This window comes from Ochotona curzoniae, unplaced genomic scaffold (genome assembly GCF_017591425.1).
Source record: "Ochotona curzoniae isolate NIBS_2020 unplaced genomic scaffold, NIBS_Ocur_1.0 contig_2599, whole genome shotgun sequence".
NCBI lineage: Eukaryota > Metazoa > Chordata > Mammalia > Lagomorpha > Ochotonidae > Ochotona > Ochotona curzoniae.
The window spans coordinates 6,061,355-6,078,915 of NW_024465520.1; the positions used below are offsets into that span (position 1 = coordinate 6,061,355).

The 17,561-nt window shown below is 41.4% G+C and overlaps 2 protein-coding genes across 4 annotated transcripts in view; one reads left to right on the plus strand and one right to left on the minus strand.

Annotated features, from left to right (window-relative positions):
• Nucleotides 1–8,308, plus strand: part of HPS3 (HPS3 biogenesis of lysosomal organelles complex 2 subunit 1) — a 38,748-nt gene extending 30,440 nt beyond the window's left edge. For 2 of the 3 annotated variants that reach the window (XM_040974769.1, XM_040974771.1), the window contains 3 exons: nt 2,999–3,205; nt 4,182–4,272; nt 7,502–8,308. In XM_040974769.1, coding sequence (XP_040830703.1) covers nt 2,999–3,205; nt 4,182–4,272; nt 7,502–7,629 — 426 coding nt within the window. In that variant the 3' untranslated portion in view covers nt 7,630–8,308. Of the gene's footprint in view, nt 1–2,998; nt 3,206–4,177; nt 4,273–7,501 lie in introns of those variants that run through there. The other variant, XM_040974770.1, reaches the window with a different exon arrangement.
• A 725-nt stretch (nt 8,309–9,033) lies between these two features.
• Nucleotides 9,034–17,561, minus strand: part of LOC121152634 (ceruloplasmin) — a 36,823-nt gene continuing 28,295 nt past the window's right edge. Inside the window, exons 13-19 of the mRNA XM_040974768.1 lie at nt 16,589–16,728; nt 15,426–15,554; nt 13,816–13,922; nt 12,539–12,755; nt 12,090–12,229; nt 10,449–10,611; nt 9,034–9,071 (exon numbers count right to left, since the gene is read on the minus strand). Coding sequence (XP_040830702.1) covers nt 9,055–9,071; nt 10,449–10,611; nt 12,090–12,229; nt 12,539–12,755; nt 13,816–13,922; nt 15,426–15,554; nt 16,589–16,728 — 913 coding nt within the window. The 3' untranslated portion in view covers nt 9,034–9,054. The remainder of the gene's footprint in view (nt 9,072–10,448; nt 10,612–12,089; nt 12,230–12,538; nt 12,756–13,815; nt 13,923–15,425; nt 15,555–16,588; nt 16,729–17,561) is intronic.

Here is a 17,561-nt window from a genome sequence, read left to right on the forward strand (position 1 = left end):
ATTCTGAATTTCAAGGTACTCTTGAAAAATCCAGGACAGCTGATTCCCCAAGATCCTCCCTCAGTTGCTTGGGAGACCTGAGAGTGCAGCTGGCTCGTGGTGCCCCTCCCTGGACGGTGTTAATGCTGTCCCGTCTGTGTTACGCTTCTGGGCTGCAGTGCCGAGCATTTGTTAATACCCAACTGCGTTCATGCATTTTTCATTTGGCTTTTTTAGACTTCAGAGTTTGCAGAATTTGACTTACACTTCTAGAAACTGATGTGGTTTTCTTACCAGGCCACAATGTCAAATTGGGGATGGGGTTAGGGAAGGCTGCTCGAGAAGCCAGAGTGCTTGCTCCTAGTGTGCAGAGAAGCAGTTACTTAGTTCTTCAGAACTCTTCAGATAAACCTCATGGTATCTGTTCTGTCTCTAGGACCCTTTTGATGCAATGACTTCTGGCAACAGCCCACATTCATTCCTTTCACAAACATTTCATTGGCACACACTGTGTATGTGGTAGGCAGTGGGCAAGACAGACAGGGCCTTGCCCCACCACAATTGACATGCTCATCTTTACCATCACAATTAGAAAAAGTTCTATTGAGTTATACCTGAAAAAGTTTCCAAAAGTGTAATTCATTGATCTTTTAAAACTTATTTTAAAGTATCTCAAAAAGCTGTATTCTACGTGGGACTCAAAGGATAAAAATGGTCTTTGTAGACCTTTCTAAATGTTTCTTGTAAATAAAGCTCTTTCTAGATTGCCTGTGAACTGATTAATACTAGTCATTAAGAAAAAAACATTGTCACCAAGAAACAAAGCCATTTCATTGTGTCTTACTTTGCAACTTGGGGACATTCATCATGCGACTCTCCTGTCCCCATAGGTCAGGCATGACTCCCTACCTGGTGTCCTTAATCACCGCAGTGGTATTATTTGTGCAATAATTAAAAGCAATCTAGACGCCATCTGTGAGTCAGAAAGCCACTATTTGGGATGACAGAGTACTGCCCTGGGGTCCTGCCCTAGCTCCGTGCCGGCCACCCTTAGAACAACATTGTGTTGTCTGGGTTCAGAAAGAAATCTGTGAGTTAGACCTGCTTCTACTGATTTACCCATTATCCTGATTCGTCAAGATTATGATGTATAAACAATGTGTTTTCTTGTGTGTTAGGAGGTGGTACGAGTGGGAGATAGACACCGTACTTCATCTTTGCCATCACATTGTCAAAAATGTTTCAGATGAATGACATTAAACTTGGGAAGGAAAAGACACTAACCTTATTCTGCTAATAACTCCTTAGTAAATTTTTGAATAAAAAAGTCATGCTGATTGTGAATAAATACTTCATGTTCCATTTCCTCTTGTGAATCTGGGAAGGTGCTGTAACAAGAAGACATGGGGAGAAAAAAAATCAGGATGTGATTACCTCATCTTCATCCAGGAAAGAGGGGAAGAAGATTTTTTTTTTTTTGATCATAGATAGAAAATAGGGTATAGGTCCTAGTGTGATGGCTCAGTGGCTAAATCTTCACCTTGCAATTACCAGGATCTCATATAGGTACCAATTCATACCCAGCTGCTCCACTTCCCATCCAACTCCCTGCCTCTGGCCTGGGAAAGCAGTAGAAAATGCCCTAAAGCCTTGGGATCCTATACCTGTGTGGGAGACCCAGGAGAGGCTCCTGGCTCCTGGCTCTGGATCTGCTCAGCTCTAGCTATTGTAGCTACCTGGGGAATGAATCAGCAGATAGAAATCCTTTGTCACTGTCTCTCCTTTTCTCTGCAAATCTGCCTTTCCAATAAAAATAAATAAATCTTTAAAAAAAAAAAGTAGAAGTAGGATATATTGTTTAATTGTTAAATATTAATAAAGTTCGAATATTGAAATAATATTTACTCCCTTGTCATTCAACTTGTGCCAAAAGATATAAATACAGATTATCCAATTTTAATTGGTTGGTTCATTTTTTAAAAAACATGAAACTTAATAAAAAGTATTTATTTATTTATTTGAGAGGCAGAGTTACGGAAAGAGAGACACAGACTATGTTCCATGCTAGTTTACTGCTCACATGGCTGCAACAGCCAGGGCTAGGTCAGGACAAAGCAAACGGCCATAGCTTCATCTGAGTCTCCCAACAGAGTGGCAGGGTCCCGGGACTAGGGCCATCTTCCACTATCCCAGGCACATTTCCCACGAAGCTAGATCAGAAGTGGAGCAGCTGAGACTGAAACCAGCACCCATAGCGCTCATATGAAATGCTGGAGAGACTTAACCCTCTATGCCACAGCATTGGCCCTGAAATTTAATTTTTGGTTAAATATGTGATGGATGGTCATTAGAAAACACTGAAGAAGTACAGAGTATAAGAAGAAAACAAAACAGTGGGTTCTATTTTCCCTTTTAGGGAATTAATCTGTTTCATATGGTGATGCTTTTCTGAGGATATTTCTATATGTGAATTTTGCAAAACTGATCATGCTTTGGATATAATTTTGTATTGAAAGCTTTTACACTTAATTTCATCCTGAACATTTTCTCATTCACTGGTCTTTGAAAACAATTTTATTATTTTAACAATAATAATATTCCATAATATATATGTACTGTAATTTATTTATTCATTCCTATTATTGAATTTTTAGATTGTATCTAATTTCTCAGAATTATTGGGCCACAATGTTGATTATTTCCTTAGGACAGAATCCTAATGAATTCTCATTTTTTTTAATATGCAGTGCATGCAACATAAATAAAGTTATGTTATTTTAATAATGCTTACCTTCTATTAAAAATACACTTAACAGATATCAGAAATAGGTTTCACGATTTATGCTTTGGTCCTCTCAGATTAAGTAACATATGTATGTGTTTTAAATGATGTCTTTTAGACAGTATTGTTTGTTTTTAATTGAATTCTGTCATGTTTTATGTTCTTAAAAATTGTACTCTGTTGTGTTTTAATTTTCTGGGTGCACCATTCCATAACATTTCGCTTTTCTGTCCACAGTCCCTTATTTGTAGTCCTTCATTTGACATAGCTTCCGTTCTTCCGTTCCTGGAGCCACTGTCGGAGGACACGGTCGCGGGCCTCAGCGTCCACGTCCTGTGTCGTACCCGCCTGAAGGAGCATGAGCAGTGCATCGACACCCTGTTGGAGAGATGCCCGGAGGCTGTCATCCCGTATGCTAATCACGAACTGAAAGAAGAGAACCGGGTATGCCTTTCATGTGATGTTCCGGGCTTGACCAGTGATGATGAGATGTGAAGGTCTTGATTGAGCTGTGACATGGGGGCGGTTTATGCTTAGACCAACCTCACAGGGCTGAGTGGGTCTACTGAACGTGGGAGTTTCAGGTACGCGGTGTTCTGGAGACTGTTACCTGCTTTTCAAACAGTGAGGGATGGCGATGCTGTCATTTAGCAAGGCCTTTGTGTGGAGGCGAGGCAGGCGATCAGTTAGCACCTGGGAAGCATCATGTATGATGGGAAAATATTTTATGTGATTTATTGTCTTTAATTTAGAAGTTAGCAGAGTTTTTAGTGCTTTCTTCCCCTCGCCTACATTTTTTCATGTGAGAGATTATTGCAGGACGTTTCCATGCTGTGTCTTTTTTTTTTTTAAGAATTATTTTACTTTTTTATTGGAAAGTCAGATATACAGAGAAGAAGAGAGATAGAGAAGAAGACTTAGATCCATTGATTTACTCCTCAAGCGGCTGCAATGGCTGGAGCTGAGCCAGTGAGTCTAAAGCCAGGAGCCCAGAGCCTCTTCCGGGTCTCCTACACGGGTGCAGGGTCCCAAGGCTTTGGGCTGTCCTCGACTGCTTTCCCAGGCCACAGGCAGGGAGCTGGATGGGAAGCGGGGCTGCCAGGATCAGAACTGGCTCCCATATGGGATCCCACTGTGTGCAAGGTGAGGACGTTAGCTGTTAGGCTGCCGTGCTGGGCCCCATGCAGCATCTTAAAAACAGCCATGTACCTATGTGCAGCATAAATATGATTGGATTTTGAAGCTAGAGACCTTCTATGTTGCGATTTAAGCAGAAGACTGGCTGCTGACACAACTTTTGTTGTAACAAAATCGAGAGCCTTAAGCAAAATGATTGTTTTTGCCCTTTGCCTTCCAATTTTATTCTCATTGGAAATCTGACTGTGAAAAACTAAAATGTATTCATTTTTTCCTAAGATAGACCTTGTGGTGGAAGAAACTGCTGCCTGAACTTTGTCAGAGAATAAAATATGGTGGCGAGAAATACCAGCTTCATCTGTCGTCATTAAAAGGTGACAGCTCTTTCGTCTGATTATAGATTTAAGAGTTCTAAATGTAAAGAAACCTTGATATTGCCCTTTCTTCCACATGATTCTCCATGAAGTGGAAAGGGTTTTTAGAAGCATCTTGAGAGTTTACGTCAGCAATCATGTGCCCCTTCCCCAGCAGAGTTCTCATTCGGATGCCTTGTCACAGAGCTTATGTTCTTTCCAGTTCAGCTTTTCAAGCCCTTGACAGATTACCACGGGAGCTCCCAACTTCAATATATTTTTATAAATCTGAGCAGTCATCAAGATAATTATATTTTTTCACTAATAGTGTGGGTACTTAACTTCCTTTATGTAAGAAATTGAGATTTGTGTCATGTAAGCAAACATTGAGGAGTGACACATTCCTTAAAGGTTTGAGTGTCTCTCAATTGCGCAGTACTCATGGTTATTTGAATATTTATAATCTATCAGTAGTCATTTATACGTCTTACGAAATATGTGGTTACCAGTTTTTGTGCAATTATGTGTTAATATAACTTGTAAAATGTGTGATGGCCTTGATTCCATTGCTCATAGCACACTTGCATTTGACAGTGTTGAGATTGTGTTTTTCAGTGGAGATAACCAATTTTTTTTTAACTGTTAAGCAGAGCCATCGGCCATGGAGTCTTCTTTTCTGAAGACCTCCACTTAAAGTTAAATGTGGCTGGGAAGAGGTGGGGATGATGCCTGGTAACTCTTTGCCTCATCTGTTTAGCTTCTTTTTGGTTCTCAGAAGGTGGAAGTGTCAGGTGTTTAGTTGCTTTGCCCCACTGGCATTAGGTGTCAGATACCTTGTCATCAATGGTTTATGTTGATATCCTGCATCCTTGCATCTCAGCAAAGGACTCTCCCTCCTTTCCTGGTCCACATCCCCTGCCTCCTGAATTTACTGATAATCTACCTCCAAAGGTCCCATTTTTCGCTGTCACCTGTGTGTAGATCTGTGTGGGTGGGGCAGTGGCACCACCTGGTGTGTGCCATTGACCTTTACTAAGGGCTGTAACTCCTCGAGAGGTGGCATGTGCTTTAGACATCTTCCATATTGCATGCTCCTTGCCAGCTGTGTGGTTCCCGCGCAGAAAGCACCCTGTGAGTATGGAGCAATTGGTAGCAGACATCTGAAGTACTTGGGGTACAGCTCCAGGGAGTCTTTCTGTTGGCTGCTGAAGTATGTTGAAGAGCCCAGAGCTGGAGTCTGGAGAATGGGAACTCTGTTCCAGGTTTGCCACTTGGCTGAGTGCCCTGGAGGAAGTCAGCCTTCAATGAAACGGATGAGACCAACGAGAAGTTCAGGACTAACACTAGAGTACAATGTTACGCAAATGGCAAGAGAGTGAGGTTGGAGAAGGAGTTTAAGGATTTACGTAGTCTGTTCAGGCACTTAAATGTCTTAGTGCAGTGCTTCCCAACCTTGACGTTTTTGGGGGCAGAAAATTGTCCCTGTGTGTGGGGGTTCCCCTGTCTGTTCTTGGTTGTTGAACAGCATTCTCGGCCTCTGCGTACTGGATTACAGTGGCACCACCCCAGTAATGAGAACCCCAGATGTCACCTGAGGTCCTCTGGAGGAAATTATACTACTCAAGACCACTGCAGTAATGCAAAGCCATTGAAACTGGGTTTGCTGGATGTCTTATTTATTTTGAGGAAATATTTGTTATTTTTGCAATAATGAACTGTGCCTTTAAAAACATTCTAATATTTTTAGTAAGTTCCAAAGTTAAGGTTTAAAGGTCACCTAAAATCCCACCATCTACAAAAATCTATTTCAATAGTTAGTTTTTTTTAGACAACCTGAGTATATCTTAACCAAGTAGGTTTGTACTTAGATAGGTTATTTCTGGACAACTTGTAGGTTTGAGTGGCTGGTGAGTAGAGTAAAGCAAATTAATCCTTTTTTAACCTCACTTTTCCCAACTATTAGTCAGATAGCACCCACTGGTGTGTCATATTCTCTTTGGAATGGTCTTGAATTAATTAAAGGAATCTCACAGGACTCCAGAAGGAATTACATGAGAAATTACACATGAAAATACTCTACCACATTTTAAAGCACTCAGTGGATTTGAGGTATTGCCCTTTCCTTGATGTTAGAATGAGAGCAGCTTTTCAACGATCAGAGCAGAGGCGACCTGGGCAGTGATGGAATTTGTGTTGGCTACGTTAACTATTCAACACTCGCCACACCCCATGCCCAACTCAGTTTTTAGCATCAAGGATATTACTCAAAGGCTCCACATTTAGGAGTTAAACTGATTTGGTGGGAGAAACCTGGATAATTCATGTTTTTCACATCAGTTCTTAATTACTGCTTACTAAGGTTCTAGTATGTGCTGTTGTACTTCAGATCTCTTAGAAACCTACAAGCTAGCAGATGATTCTAGAAGAGGATCCTAAGCTTTCTTACACTCACTCACAGGCAGTGGGCAGAAGTCAGAATCCTTTTCGAAGTGTGCCTGGTTCTGGAGCTAGGCTTCTTGCCCATACGTCATTTATGTTTTAGCCACAGGTCATTCCCCTGCGTAAACTTTGAACACGGAGGAAGTGGTAGTTATGCCACGTTCACGCAGGGAGTGGCACGGCAGTGAGGATAGGTCTGAGACTGTGAATGGACAGAAAAATGTTTTTAAGCATCACCCTTCTCTTCCTTGGAGAGGACAGCATGTGTCCATGAAGAAGCAACACATCATAAAATTACATAGTTCTTATAAAACATTTGATGTGTTCCCTAAAATTGCAATTGCTCACTTGAGCACCTTCTATTGCTTTTTATTTAAAAAAAAAAAGACCTGTGGATGAAAATAGATTTGTGCTTATCAATAACATGAAAATCTGAGAGGAGTTCATTTAGGAAAAGGCTAATGGTGCTTCTTGTCCTAGGAGACATTGTGAAAAGTGGCTGCAGTGTGCTCCTAACCTTGACAGAGTGCTCAGGTAGCTAGAGGGGATGCTACAAATCTGTTGAAAGATAAACAGTGTAGGAATTGAGCAATGAGATAGCAAATCCAGATGGAATGGGGCTAATATAAAAAGCAAAGGTTTCTAGAAAGGATACATTAAGGTATTGCCGAAGACCATAAAGTGGTTTGGGATTTAAGAGCCCATCTCTTTTTTTTTTTTTTACACCCAAACTAACTTCTAATTGGTTGAGCGATTAAGAGGGACACTGGGTGAAAGACAAGCTCCGTTCTATCTTCTTTCCCACCGATAGAAACGTTGTCCGTTGTTGCTGTGGAACTGGAACTGCGGGACTTCTTGAGTGTTCTCCCAGAAGATGGCGCTGCAGCGTTTTTCTTGCCCTATCTTCTTTACTGCAGTCGGAAAAACTCACTGACTTGAAGGTCTCGTGCGGAAAGGAACACAGTCCTGTATGAGACTCGAGTTTTTATATTCTGAATGCCAGGTAAAAACAGAAGCAAATAATTTTTTGTGTCATATAAATATATGTTTACAGATGTTTCCAGGCTAAGGTAAGCCTCAGATTGTAGTGGCAACCAGCAGTTTGCTAATTTATAACCTGAATTCATTTAATTGCCTATTCTGTTAAGCAAGCAAACAAAAGGCTTCAAGATATAAGAATTCTTCAAAAATGCCATGCATTTTAAAAGGTGGCTTTTATTCCAAGAAACAGCAATAACTCGTTGTTGTTGGAGAAATGACAATCATTTTCCATCCTAGGGACATTTTAAGGAAACATTTTACAAGGATACAAAATCATCTTCTTGGTCTTCCCAGATTTCTCTACTGGAGTAGTTAATAAAAAAAATTTTTTTTGGAAAGATGTTAATGTTTTGCCACGTTAAGACGATTTCAATCCTTATTTTCTTGTTGACTCTTGGAACTCATGCTGTTTCTCTCTGAATCAAATGAAGAAATTGACAAGGCAAACCTCTTTTCTGCCTCAGCATGGTTTGTTGAATGCATGCGTTTTTAGCCAAAGCCTTGTTTCTAGTTTTTGTTAATATATTTTCTTGCTCTTTAAAGAGTAAAATTGTGAAAATAAAGAAATACCCACATATCATGGTGTTCGTACTTGTCTTCCTTTTTAAAGCCTCATTAGAGAACTTCCAGTCCGACTTCAGCTTACTGTTAGTACCCTGAAGATTCAGTTAAGGCCAAACAATTCTTCCCAACAGTTGTCTGCCACACTTTGAGTTTTTCCCTGATTGGTAACAGTCCATTTCATCAGGATTTAAGGTTAGGAATTGTTTTTCAAATCCATTTTTCTCCAGTTCCATGTCCCGTTCTTTTGACCGTCTTTTTCCAGCGTTCTCCACATCTCAGGCATGCAACTTTCTACTTGATTTTTAAAATTTTCTTCCTCTACACTTTGCTCCCATTGGCCCACTGGTTCATTAGGAGTGATGTTTGCCCGGTGCGGCCGAGATGGATGGGATGGGAGTGGGCAGGGGCATCCCAGTGAGCCTTCGATGATCTCTAGGAACCATCCAGGCCAGCATGTGACTTCATGTCTTTCTTGTTGGAAAGCAGTTTTGTAAAGCTCTTATAGCATTGAGTGGTCCCTGTGAATCAGCTCTGCTACCTCCTATGCAAGTGCCAGCCACATATCCTAACAATCTGTTTGTCTTTCATCTGCAAAACATTTCCCCCACAAATGTACAGTGTCAGATTAAAAAAAATTTTTTTTTTAGAAAAGATATAGCCATCCAAAGTAAGCATTCTATTCAACACTTTCACATATATTGTCATAAACCATTGTTTTTCTTTTCTTTTTTTTTTTTCTCCCACTTATCACCTTGTCTTTCAGCCAGACTTGGTCTCTATAGAAAAAGAAATATTAAGACCATTATTTAAGATAGTATATATTATAGGATTAAGTACGTTGTAGTAAATATCTACTGCTGAATGAAAGAGCTAAGCTTGGCAGTGTGATGCTACTTGCTTATACCTGCAATGCCATGAAACACTGAAACAGCAGAGGTAAGCTTATGGCGGGATGGGCCCGCAGGGAGGGAAAAGGGGCAATCGTTACACCTACAAAACTGTATTATGGAAAATAATAGTCAAATTAATACATGATGTTTTAAATGCAGTCTCATTTTAAAATGTTAGCTTGCTTAATCATTCTTTATGATTTTCTTTCATATTTGAGAATATCTCATAATACTACTACTTCGTGAAAGAAAAAGGAATTTCTTCCCTACAAAGTCTTTCTTCATTTTGAAGAGGAAAAATAGAACTTGAAATCTTTCAGAAATCACTTTAACCCAAGTAATACTGAAAAAAAAAATAGTAGCTTAGTGCGTTGTGGCTGTTTGAGAAAAATAGCATCATCTCTGCCATGGTCTTGCCAACAGTGAACTTGGTCATGAGAAAACAAAGGACAAAAATCCAAATTATAGTCCATGTAGTCAATTTATATGCTTTCTTTTTTTTTTGCCTATTTTGAGGATAAGGCAAAGGAGTTTGTTTCCTTTTTCCCCTATGGGGACTGTCATTTTCAATTCCAATAATTCTGAACTTAAAAGAACCCAGAATGACCAAAGCCTACAGTCCCATTTCACTCTTCACACATATTGTTGACTTGTAGTCACACACAGGCTGTTTGTTTTCCTGCAAGTGTGTGCTTGAGTGGGTGTGGAGGGAGTCGCAGTGGTTGGGGAGCAGGGAGTCCAAATGGCTTTGCTGGGTCTTTCACAATCAGTGGTCAGTGATGCCTCCCGTTCCCCCGGATGCACAGAACAACACTGCCCTGATGGATTCGCTGTGACTGTATTGATTATTTGAAGGACCTCTGGCTTGTCCTAAGTAATGAAATACTATTCAGAAAAAAACAGTCATGTTTTACGAAAGACATTAAATCCTAAATGTGTCTTTTGTAAGCTGTGCTTGGTTTTGGACCAGCAGGCATCATGACTACCTCCTAAGTGCTTTGGGTAGAATTACACTGCTCTGTATTGGTATCCACTTGTGTTAACTTAGAGCCCACTGGTGCTGTTTTAAGCACTGACTGTCAGGAAATGAGTACTGTCCTACATCATTTCGCAGTAAAAATTTCCTGGTTGTACTTATAGAAGGGAGAAATCAGAACAACAAATTCACAAATGTTCCTTACTGGGGCAAGTATTTAGGCAAAGTACTGCGTAATAGTTATATTCATGACCTTCGACCTCTAGGATTACCACGTGGGTATTCACCTGTATTTGGTAGGACCGTGTAGGTAGTTTCCATTCCAGCATGGATGTGGTCAGTCACATGGCAGTGGAGTAACCAGATTCCAGGTGTTTCTGGAAGCATTTCTACAGTTTGGTATGTTCCCGGGAAAATGTCAAAGACATCAGAACTGTACATGCCTCTATGCTTCATTAGAAAAAAAGAACAAATATTTATTACTATTTATGGAAGTTAACTCACATAAAATTTCCTTCATCAGCACAGGATTACTAGAGAAATTGATAAATGAGTTCTAAAATGAATCCCTGCACCATTGCTGTTTGAGATACAGTATGATGACCATGGCCTAGAAAGCAGGGAGGAAGGAAAACCCACCAAGACCACTTCAGCTACAACACCTCTACTCTGATTTGGTTCTTCGTGGGAGAACTTGTGTGCTACTGCAAGGAAGTGAGCTGTGATCCCTAACCTCACTGCTAAGCCTATCCCAGCCTGAAACCTGCGGACAGGGAGAGTGACAGGGGAGCCGAAAAGGTTGCCAAAGGAGAAGCCACAGAACAGGGACAGTTCAAGGACAGTCCTAACTGGACACAGGAGTTGGCACATTTCTGCAGGGATAAAATTCAAAGTCCAGGAGGTTTTATGGCACAGTGGGTAAAGCCACTGCCTGTGCCGCTGACATCCATGTAGGTATGGGTTCTTGTGCCAGCTGCTCCACTTCCAATCCTATTCCCTGTGAATGGTCTGGAGAGATCAGCAACTGATGGCCCAAGTGTTCGGGCTTCTGCCAGCACGTGGGAAGGCCAAATGCAGCTGACAGCTCCTGGCTTTGGCCATCATGACCATCTGGGGAGTAAATCACCAGAGAAAAGACCTTTATCTTTCTCTTCCTATCTGTAACTCTTTCAGAATTAAAAAAATAAATAAATCTTATTTAAGAAATTGAAAATCTAAGAAAGTAAAGGAAAGTTGCAGAAAGTTCACGGAAAGCATGTATTAGGGAAAGATGCATGAGTTTCAGATTTTTTTTTTTCATGCAGCCAATAAACATCTTTTAATTAATTTCTCAACAAACTTTTCGAAGTACTACCCTTGTATCTAGGCGAAGCAAGGTGCAGAGATAATAAAATGAACCTTCTGCAATGTGCTTTGCAGTAGCTTCTCCATTTTCTACATCTATTTAAAGGTAAGAAAAAAAGGGCCACTGGTTCCTGGTGAGATCAACACTAGGAAAGGAAGCAAGTAGGATTGGGATCTAGAGGCAGTTGAGTACTAGAAACCTGGCTGGTGATCTTGCTCACTTCAGGCCATCTGAGAAATACAGCATGTCACAGCAGGCAAAGATCACAGTAAATACCCCCTGGTCTGATGCCCCCTGGTCTGGGCTCTGCTTTTCAGTCACTACATGAACACTGTTTCTCTGCCAGTAGTTCAGCTCGGATGCTTTTACTCAGGAGTGTGTTTCAGAATTTCATGCAAATGCCATAAAAACTGCAAATCTGAGGATGAACACAAGATGTAACTGACTGCTTTGTCAGTTGGAATTGCCTTGCGCTCCAGTCTTCAATTTTTTTTTTCATGGTTCTCTGGGGAAATATTATCTTTGTTGTAGAATATTTCCAAATATAGTAAGAACAAGAAAAAGCACCACATAGAGTTCTCACCTTGTATCGGAAGCTGTGGCCGTGAAAATGTACAGTGTGCAAGTCTATTTCATTGCCCATCCCCATCAGGTACCAGTTGACTTCATCACCCGTACGCATGGTGAGGCCATGTAGATTTCCAAACATTCTTCCATTAATGGCTGGGAAAGCACACAATGTTGTGTTAACCTCTCAGGACATTTTAAACCAACAGCTTGATAGGTTAGTTGAAGGACTTCAAAAAATGTGATAGAGCTTATGCCGTTGTTAGTGGAAGAAAATGAATGCTATTATGTTAATGCTGTCACACTCTGTTTTTCTACTCATGTTATGTGGAAAGCCTTAACCTTGGTTGCGAGGCAGAAGTGATTGCCTTTAGAATGAAGCAATGAATAATCTCCAAAGCGATTTTACTTGAGAGAAGAAAAAGGTGGAAAAGGGTAGGAATGATTTCAGAATAATCATCATACCATGCATTTTATTGCTTTCTATAAATTCCTCATCATCTTTGTCTACTTTCTCAGGGTGTTCAGAGTAAGTTTTGATGTTGTCATCTAAGTACCAAGATTCATTCTCATCAAAGACTAAAAACAGAAGGCTAAATTCCACTTTCTTTATGGGATTGAATACTTCTAGGTAGTGTTTCCGACAAACAATCAGTGGGCCAATCAATCCACTGTAGAGATCCTGAAATCAAGCACAAAGCCCAGTCAGCCCTGCGGTGTGGCTCAGAGACCCGCAACCTTGCCACGCATGGCCCAGGCGATGGTGGAGGGGCAGACTAAAGAGACCTGCAACCCTGCCACCCATGGCCCAGGCGATGGTGGAGGGGCAGACTAAAGTTGACTTGCCCAATGTGGTGCTGCCCACACTTAGTACACTTATTGGAAGCAACTGAGTTAGAGCCGTAGGAATAACAGGTAGGTCACACTGGTGATACTGAGGTAACAGAGATGTGTGCAGAGGGAAAAAGATGTTCTGGGCTAATGGACAGCAATGTCAAAGAACCCCAGATGGACACCGTTGGTTTGTTTACTCCATTCACCTATTAGCATGAGTTAAGCACTGTTCAACATCCAGAGGTGAGTCAGACAAAGCCTAAGGCCCAAGTCTAGGAGGGAAAACAGAGGAATAGAAGAAATGGAAGAAACTACTAAAATGGGGACACCTAGAATGCTAACAGGCACAGAGGAGGAAGAGCACTGCAGGCTGTTAAATCTATGAGGTTTCACTGGGATTGACATCAATAAAAGGCAGATTAGATCTTGACAGAGTTCAGGGTCCTTTAAGAGCTACTGGTGCTAAGTGCCTGTGAGAATGCTGGTGACGATGTCCGCAGACAGCGCTGGCTCAGGACAGTCGTGGACCAGACATCTGCAAATCAGTTGAGGTATGTCTTTGAATCTGTGCCTGTTGAGTGTTACTTGACTTTGAACTATCGCGTCAAATAAAAACTAGGTGGATTGTGGATGACTGCCAAGATGAGTTTTTTCATTCTGAAACAATGGAACTCTTAAGTCACGGACCCCAAAGGGAAATAAGAGCATTGATCTTTAATTTCTGTAAGTGTTAATCCTGTGGGAGTTGTAACTGTATCTCTGAAAAGAAGCAAAACTAGATAGCAGAGAAAGGTTTTTTTGGAATGTTAGATCAGAATTACACCACAGGAAAGCTCTAACCTCATCTTCCTCCAATTGTGTATCTATTTTTGGGAATTGTCTCAAAACACAAGTGATTTAAAGTTTACCTTAACTCGATCCACAGTTGAATAGTAGGCCCAGGGAATGCAAGCCAAATCCTCCTTTCCAGCTCCAGATCTATCTGGGATTTGCCATATGTATGTGCGAGTTTCACCTGAATTAACAGAGTGGTAATGTAGTTGGTTATATCTGGCTTATGTTTGACATACCTGAATTATGAGAGCCAATGACCAAGGACCTGGAAGTGGCTGGGTAATCAGCTTTTAAGACTCGTGGCACTCAAAATTATTTTTAGGAAGTTAGTTTTAAGGTAAATTATAAAGCTTTTAAGTCAGTTTTGCCAACGATGGATTAATCAGCCAAGCGTGTTTCTATCTTGTTGTGAAGCCACGGCAATTCCAATCTCATTTGAAGACAGTGCACAGCTCATCTTCTCATAGCCTGAAGTATGTTTTCCCAGTATACTTTTCTTTTCTTCATAACACTAAGTGATTTTCTCTAGTGGCTAGCTCCTTGTCATCCTGCTATCTGTCTGTTGTCTGGCCTGGCCCGTGTCCTTCCCCCAGCTCCACCAGTTGACCCCTACCATCACTCATCCACATGTCAGCCTGAGCAGCCCTTTACCAAAAAAGCCCATATCAAATCATCACCTCACATGGGCATTGAGACCCTGGCCTCTGAGATGCTTCCATCCAGCTCTGCTCTCCTTGGGGTTCATCTGTCCCTTGTTTGTTCTCACCTCTGGGCTTCTTGCTGCTCCTCAGGCACATCAAGTGAGACAAATGCTCCCACGTGGGACCTGGAATTCCTTCACTGGCTCATCTGAGTTTCATGACTTCTCATCATTGAGATGTCTACCCCAATAGCACCTTACGGAGGTCCTGACCACTCTGCCTAAAATACCTCCGCAAATACTATCTGTTGCCACACTGAATCTTTCTCATAGCAATTTTTATTAGTTGCTATTTGTACATTTATCTCTTTAGGGAGAAGGTGAGGGCCATGAAGGAAGAGGTTTTTATTTTGTTTTCTAGTCCCCTGGTTTTGTAAGTCTATTTTTTCTCATTTCATTTAGGAACTGCTAAATGACTGCAAAATGGTCTTTTCATAGGAGCCAAAGTTAGATCTGATGGAAGAAAAATACAACTTTCATGAAAGGAAAGCACACATTTATATTTATAATGAATTTCATATTTTCCTGAATGTTACTTAAAGGAACATTTGCTGAACTCCTAGGTTGTGCCATATACAAGACTAGACAGTGAAAGGAGAATTAGAACTCCAGATAGCAGCGTCTTGCCCTTCGGATCCCATCTGTGGGAGGCACGGTGGAAACACTGAGCCACATGCCATGCAGCAGATACCATGTGATGGTTGTTCTAGCTGGAGGGGAGGGGCAGCTCTGTGACTCACACTTGAGTATGTGTTGATGTCTGCTGCCTTTAGGGTTTTTCCATTTACCATGCCTGTGGAATATTTTGGTACGAGCATTGTACATACACTTGGCACATACACACACACACACACACACCTTGACCTTTCTGTATCACCTCTTACCAACAGCAACTTTTTCAAGTCAACACGCTTTGGAAGGCTATCTCTATGGCAAACGAAACAGAACTCCAAAGTTTTCAGTGGCATCCCCTCCCATGAGTACCTGGCAATGTTGGAGTCACCGTGGGACTCTGAGTTTTCACCCCATGGGCATGTATTGAATAGGGCCTCGTGGCCATGTTTTTGAAGATAATTTTAACTTCGTCTCCAACATCTGCATGAAGCTGTGGACCTGGTAAAAATGAAAAGGAAGAGTGGGTTACTTAACCTGTCGTATTGGAAGTTCTAACGGGGTAACAAGTGGCTTTCTCAGCATCAGTCAGGAATCTTCTTCCTTGTAACCTTATGCTGTAATACTTTTGGATTAGACCTGGTTTGGGAAAAATTGGAATAACAATGATAGAAATGGCTAAAGCTAGAGACCCTGGTGTACAGCCACTCTCAGAAATTCTGAGGGAAGTCTTGGGCTGTTGCAGTGCCTGCCCGCTGCTTGCCACTGGGCCCTCCAGACATTCCTCAGCATGAAGGCGGCACAGTGTTGTATGAGAAAGGGTGGGGCTACCCTTTCTCATTTTCATCCCCTGTGTCTTTTTCTGTTTCGCCCCCAATAGCATTTGTGTGATGCAACAACAGTGTCGTTTCCCCTGGACGCTCCGAGAGCTGAGGATAAGCAAGTCCTTGGGAACTCTGAGAGTCTGAAGACTGTGTGAAAAGGGGTGGGTATGGCGCAGGGCACAATGTCCATTGCACTTGATGATTTTCAAGAGATTTCCCATAACCCAAGTTAGTCCAGTTCTTGGACATTGTCTTAAAGTGATTCCCCTGCCATGTGCATAATAGCACCTTTTCTTTTCTGATTTCCTTGTCTATATTTCTTGTAAGCAACCATCTTCATCTTATTGTAAAAGTAAACAGCTATTGTGTTTTGATGGGGTGAGCTAATGAGACACATCTGGATACTAATTTTATTTAAAAGTAGTTTCTAGGAACCTGACAAACTTATAGAGGCATCAATTTGCTAAACACAAAATATATGCAACATCATCCAAATACTCTATACTGTGCGATTTCTGGAGGAAATAACATTTTCTCATCTATGTTCATTAGTAAATAAAGGCTTGTCATTTTAAAAATTGAATATCACCTTTCATTTAAATTAGTTTGAAATTGGAAGTGAGAAAATGAAACTCATGGATGTGGGTGGATGTGATGGCGCACGGCAGGGCGGGCCTGACCCACATCCAAATGTAGCAGCTGGCAACCCACCTAGAATGCCGAGGTGTTCCTCTTCGGCTTTTCTCGCCACTGGCACTGTGAATGTGCTGTCTGTGTACTCACGATACACGACTTTCCTGTACTTGGAGCCTATGTAAAACTCTTCTTTATCTAAAAATACATTGGAAACACTTTAAGACAAAAAAAAAAAAAAGTTAAGGTTAGTCTTGGTCTTAAAAGTGGATGTTTCCCCTTTCAACTTTGAATATTGATAAGATTTTATGGAAGCAATTATGGTTATTTCCTATCCTGGTAAGAGAAAAGTACGAGTTTTTAAAAACAGACACCTGACCACCCGAGTGGCATCACCCGAGTCCTGGCCCTGACTGATGCCAGCTCAGATGACCTTCATCTGGCCATTGCCTATCTTCTTCACCCCTGGAAGATAACCAATCACCACCTCTCAGGTTTCTTAATAGCCACAAAATTTTTGTGAGACTGGAGCTTGCTGATGTTGTCATCTTGTCTTCCTGCATTATTTCTGGTCTGTGGGAATGGAAATGATGCATTATTTCAATCATTTCCTTTTTCTAAAGTTGTCACTGACTCCTGACACGGCCGGCAGCCTTTCAACCATTTTATCCCAATTACGGAAATAACCTTTTATCCTTTACACTACACGCCAACTTCCCAGGCACACTCCAACTACCCTGCTAACCACTGCCTCGCTGCAGGTCACCATTGTGCTGTGTGCCCCAGATTTCAACACCTGCACATCCGCATCCCTCCAATCATGGATTGACAGATGTGAGGGGACAAAGAAAATGCCTGGAAAAGCAGGAAGGGGCTGACCACAAGCAGCAGGTGGTACAGCAGGTGGTACTGCTTCAGTTTGTTTCAACTTAATCGACGTGTTCCTCTTCCATGGCACACATGCTCCTGGTGATTTTGAACATTTTTTTGTAAGTTCTTGGAGGGCACAGACCATACTTGCTACACCGCTGTCAAATATTGAAAATACTCT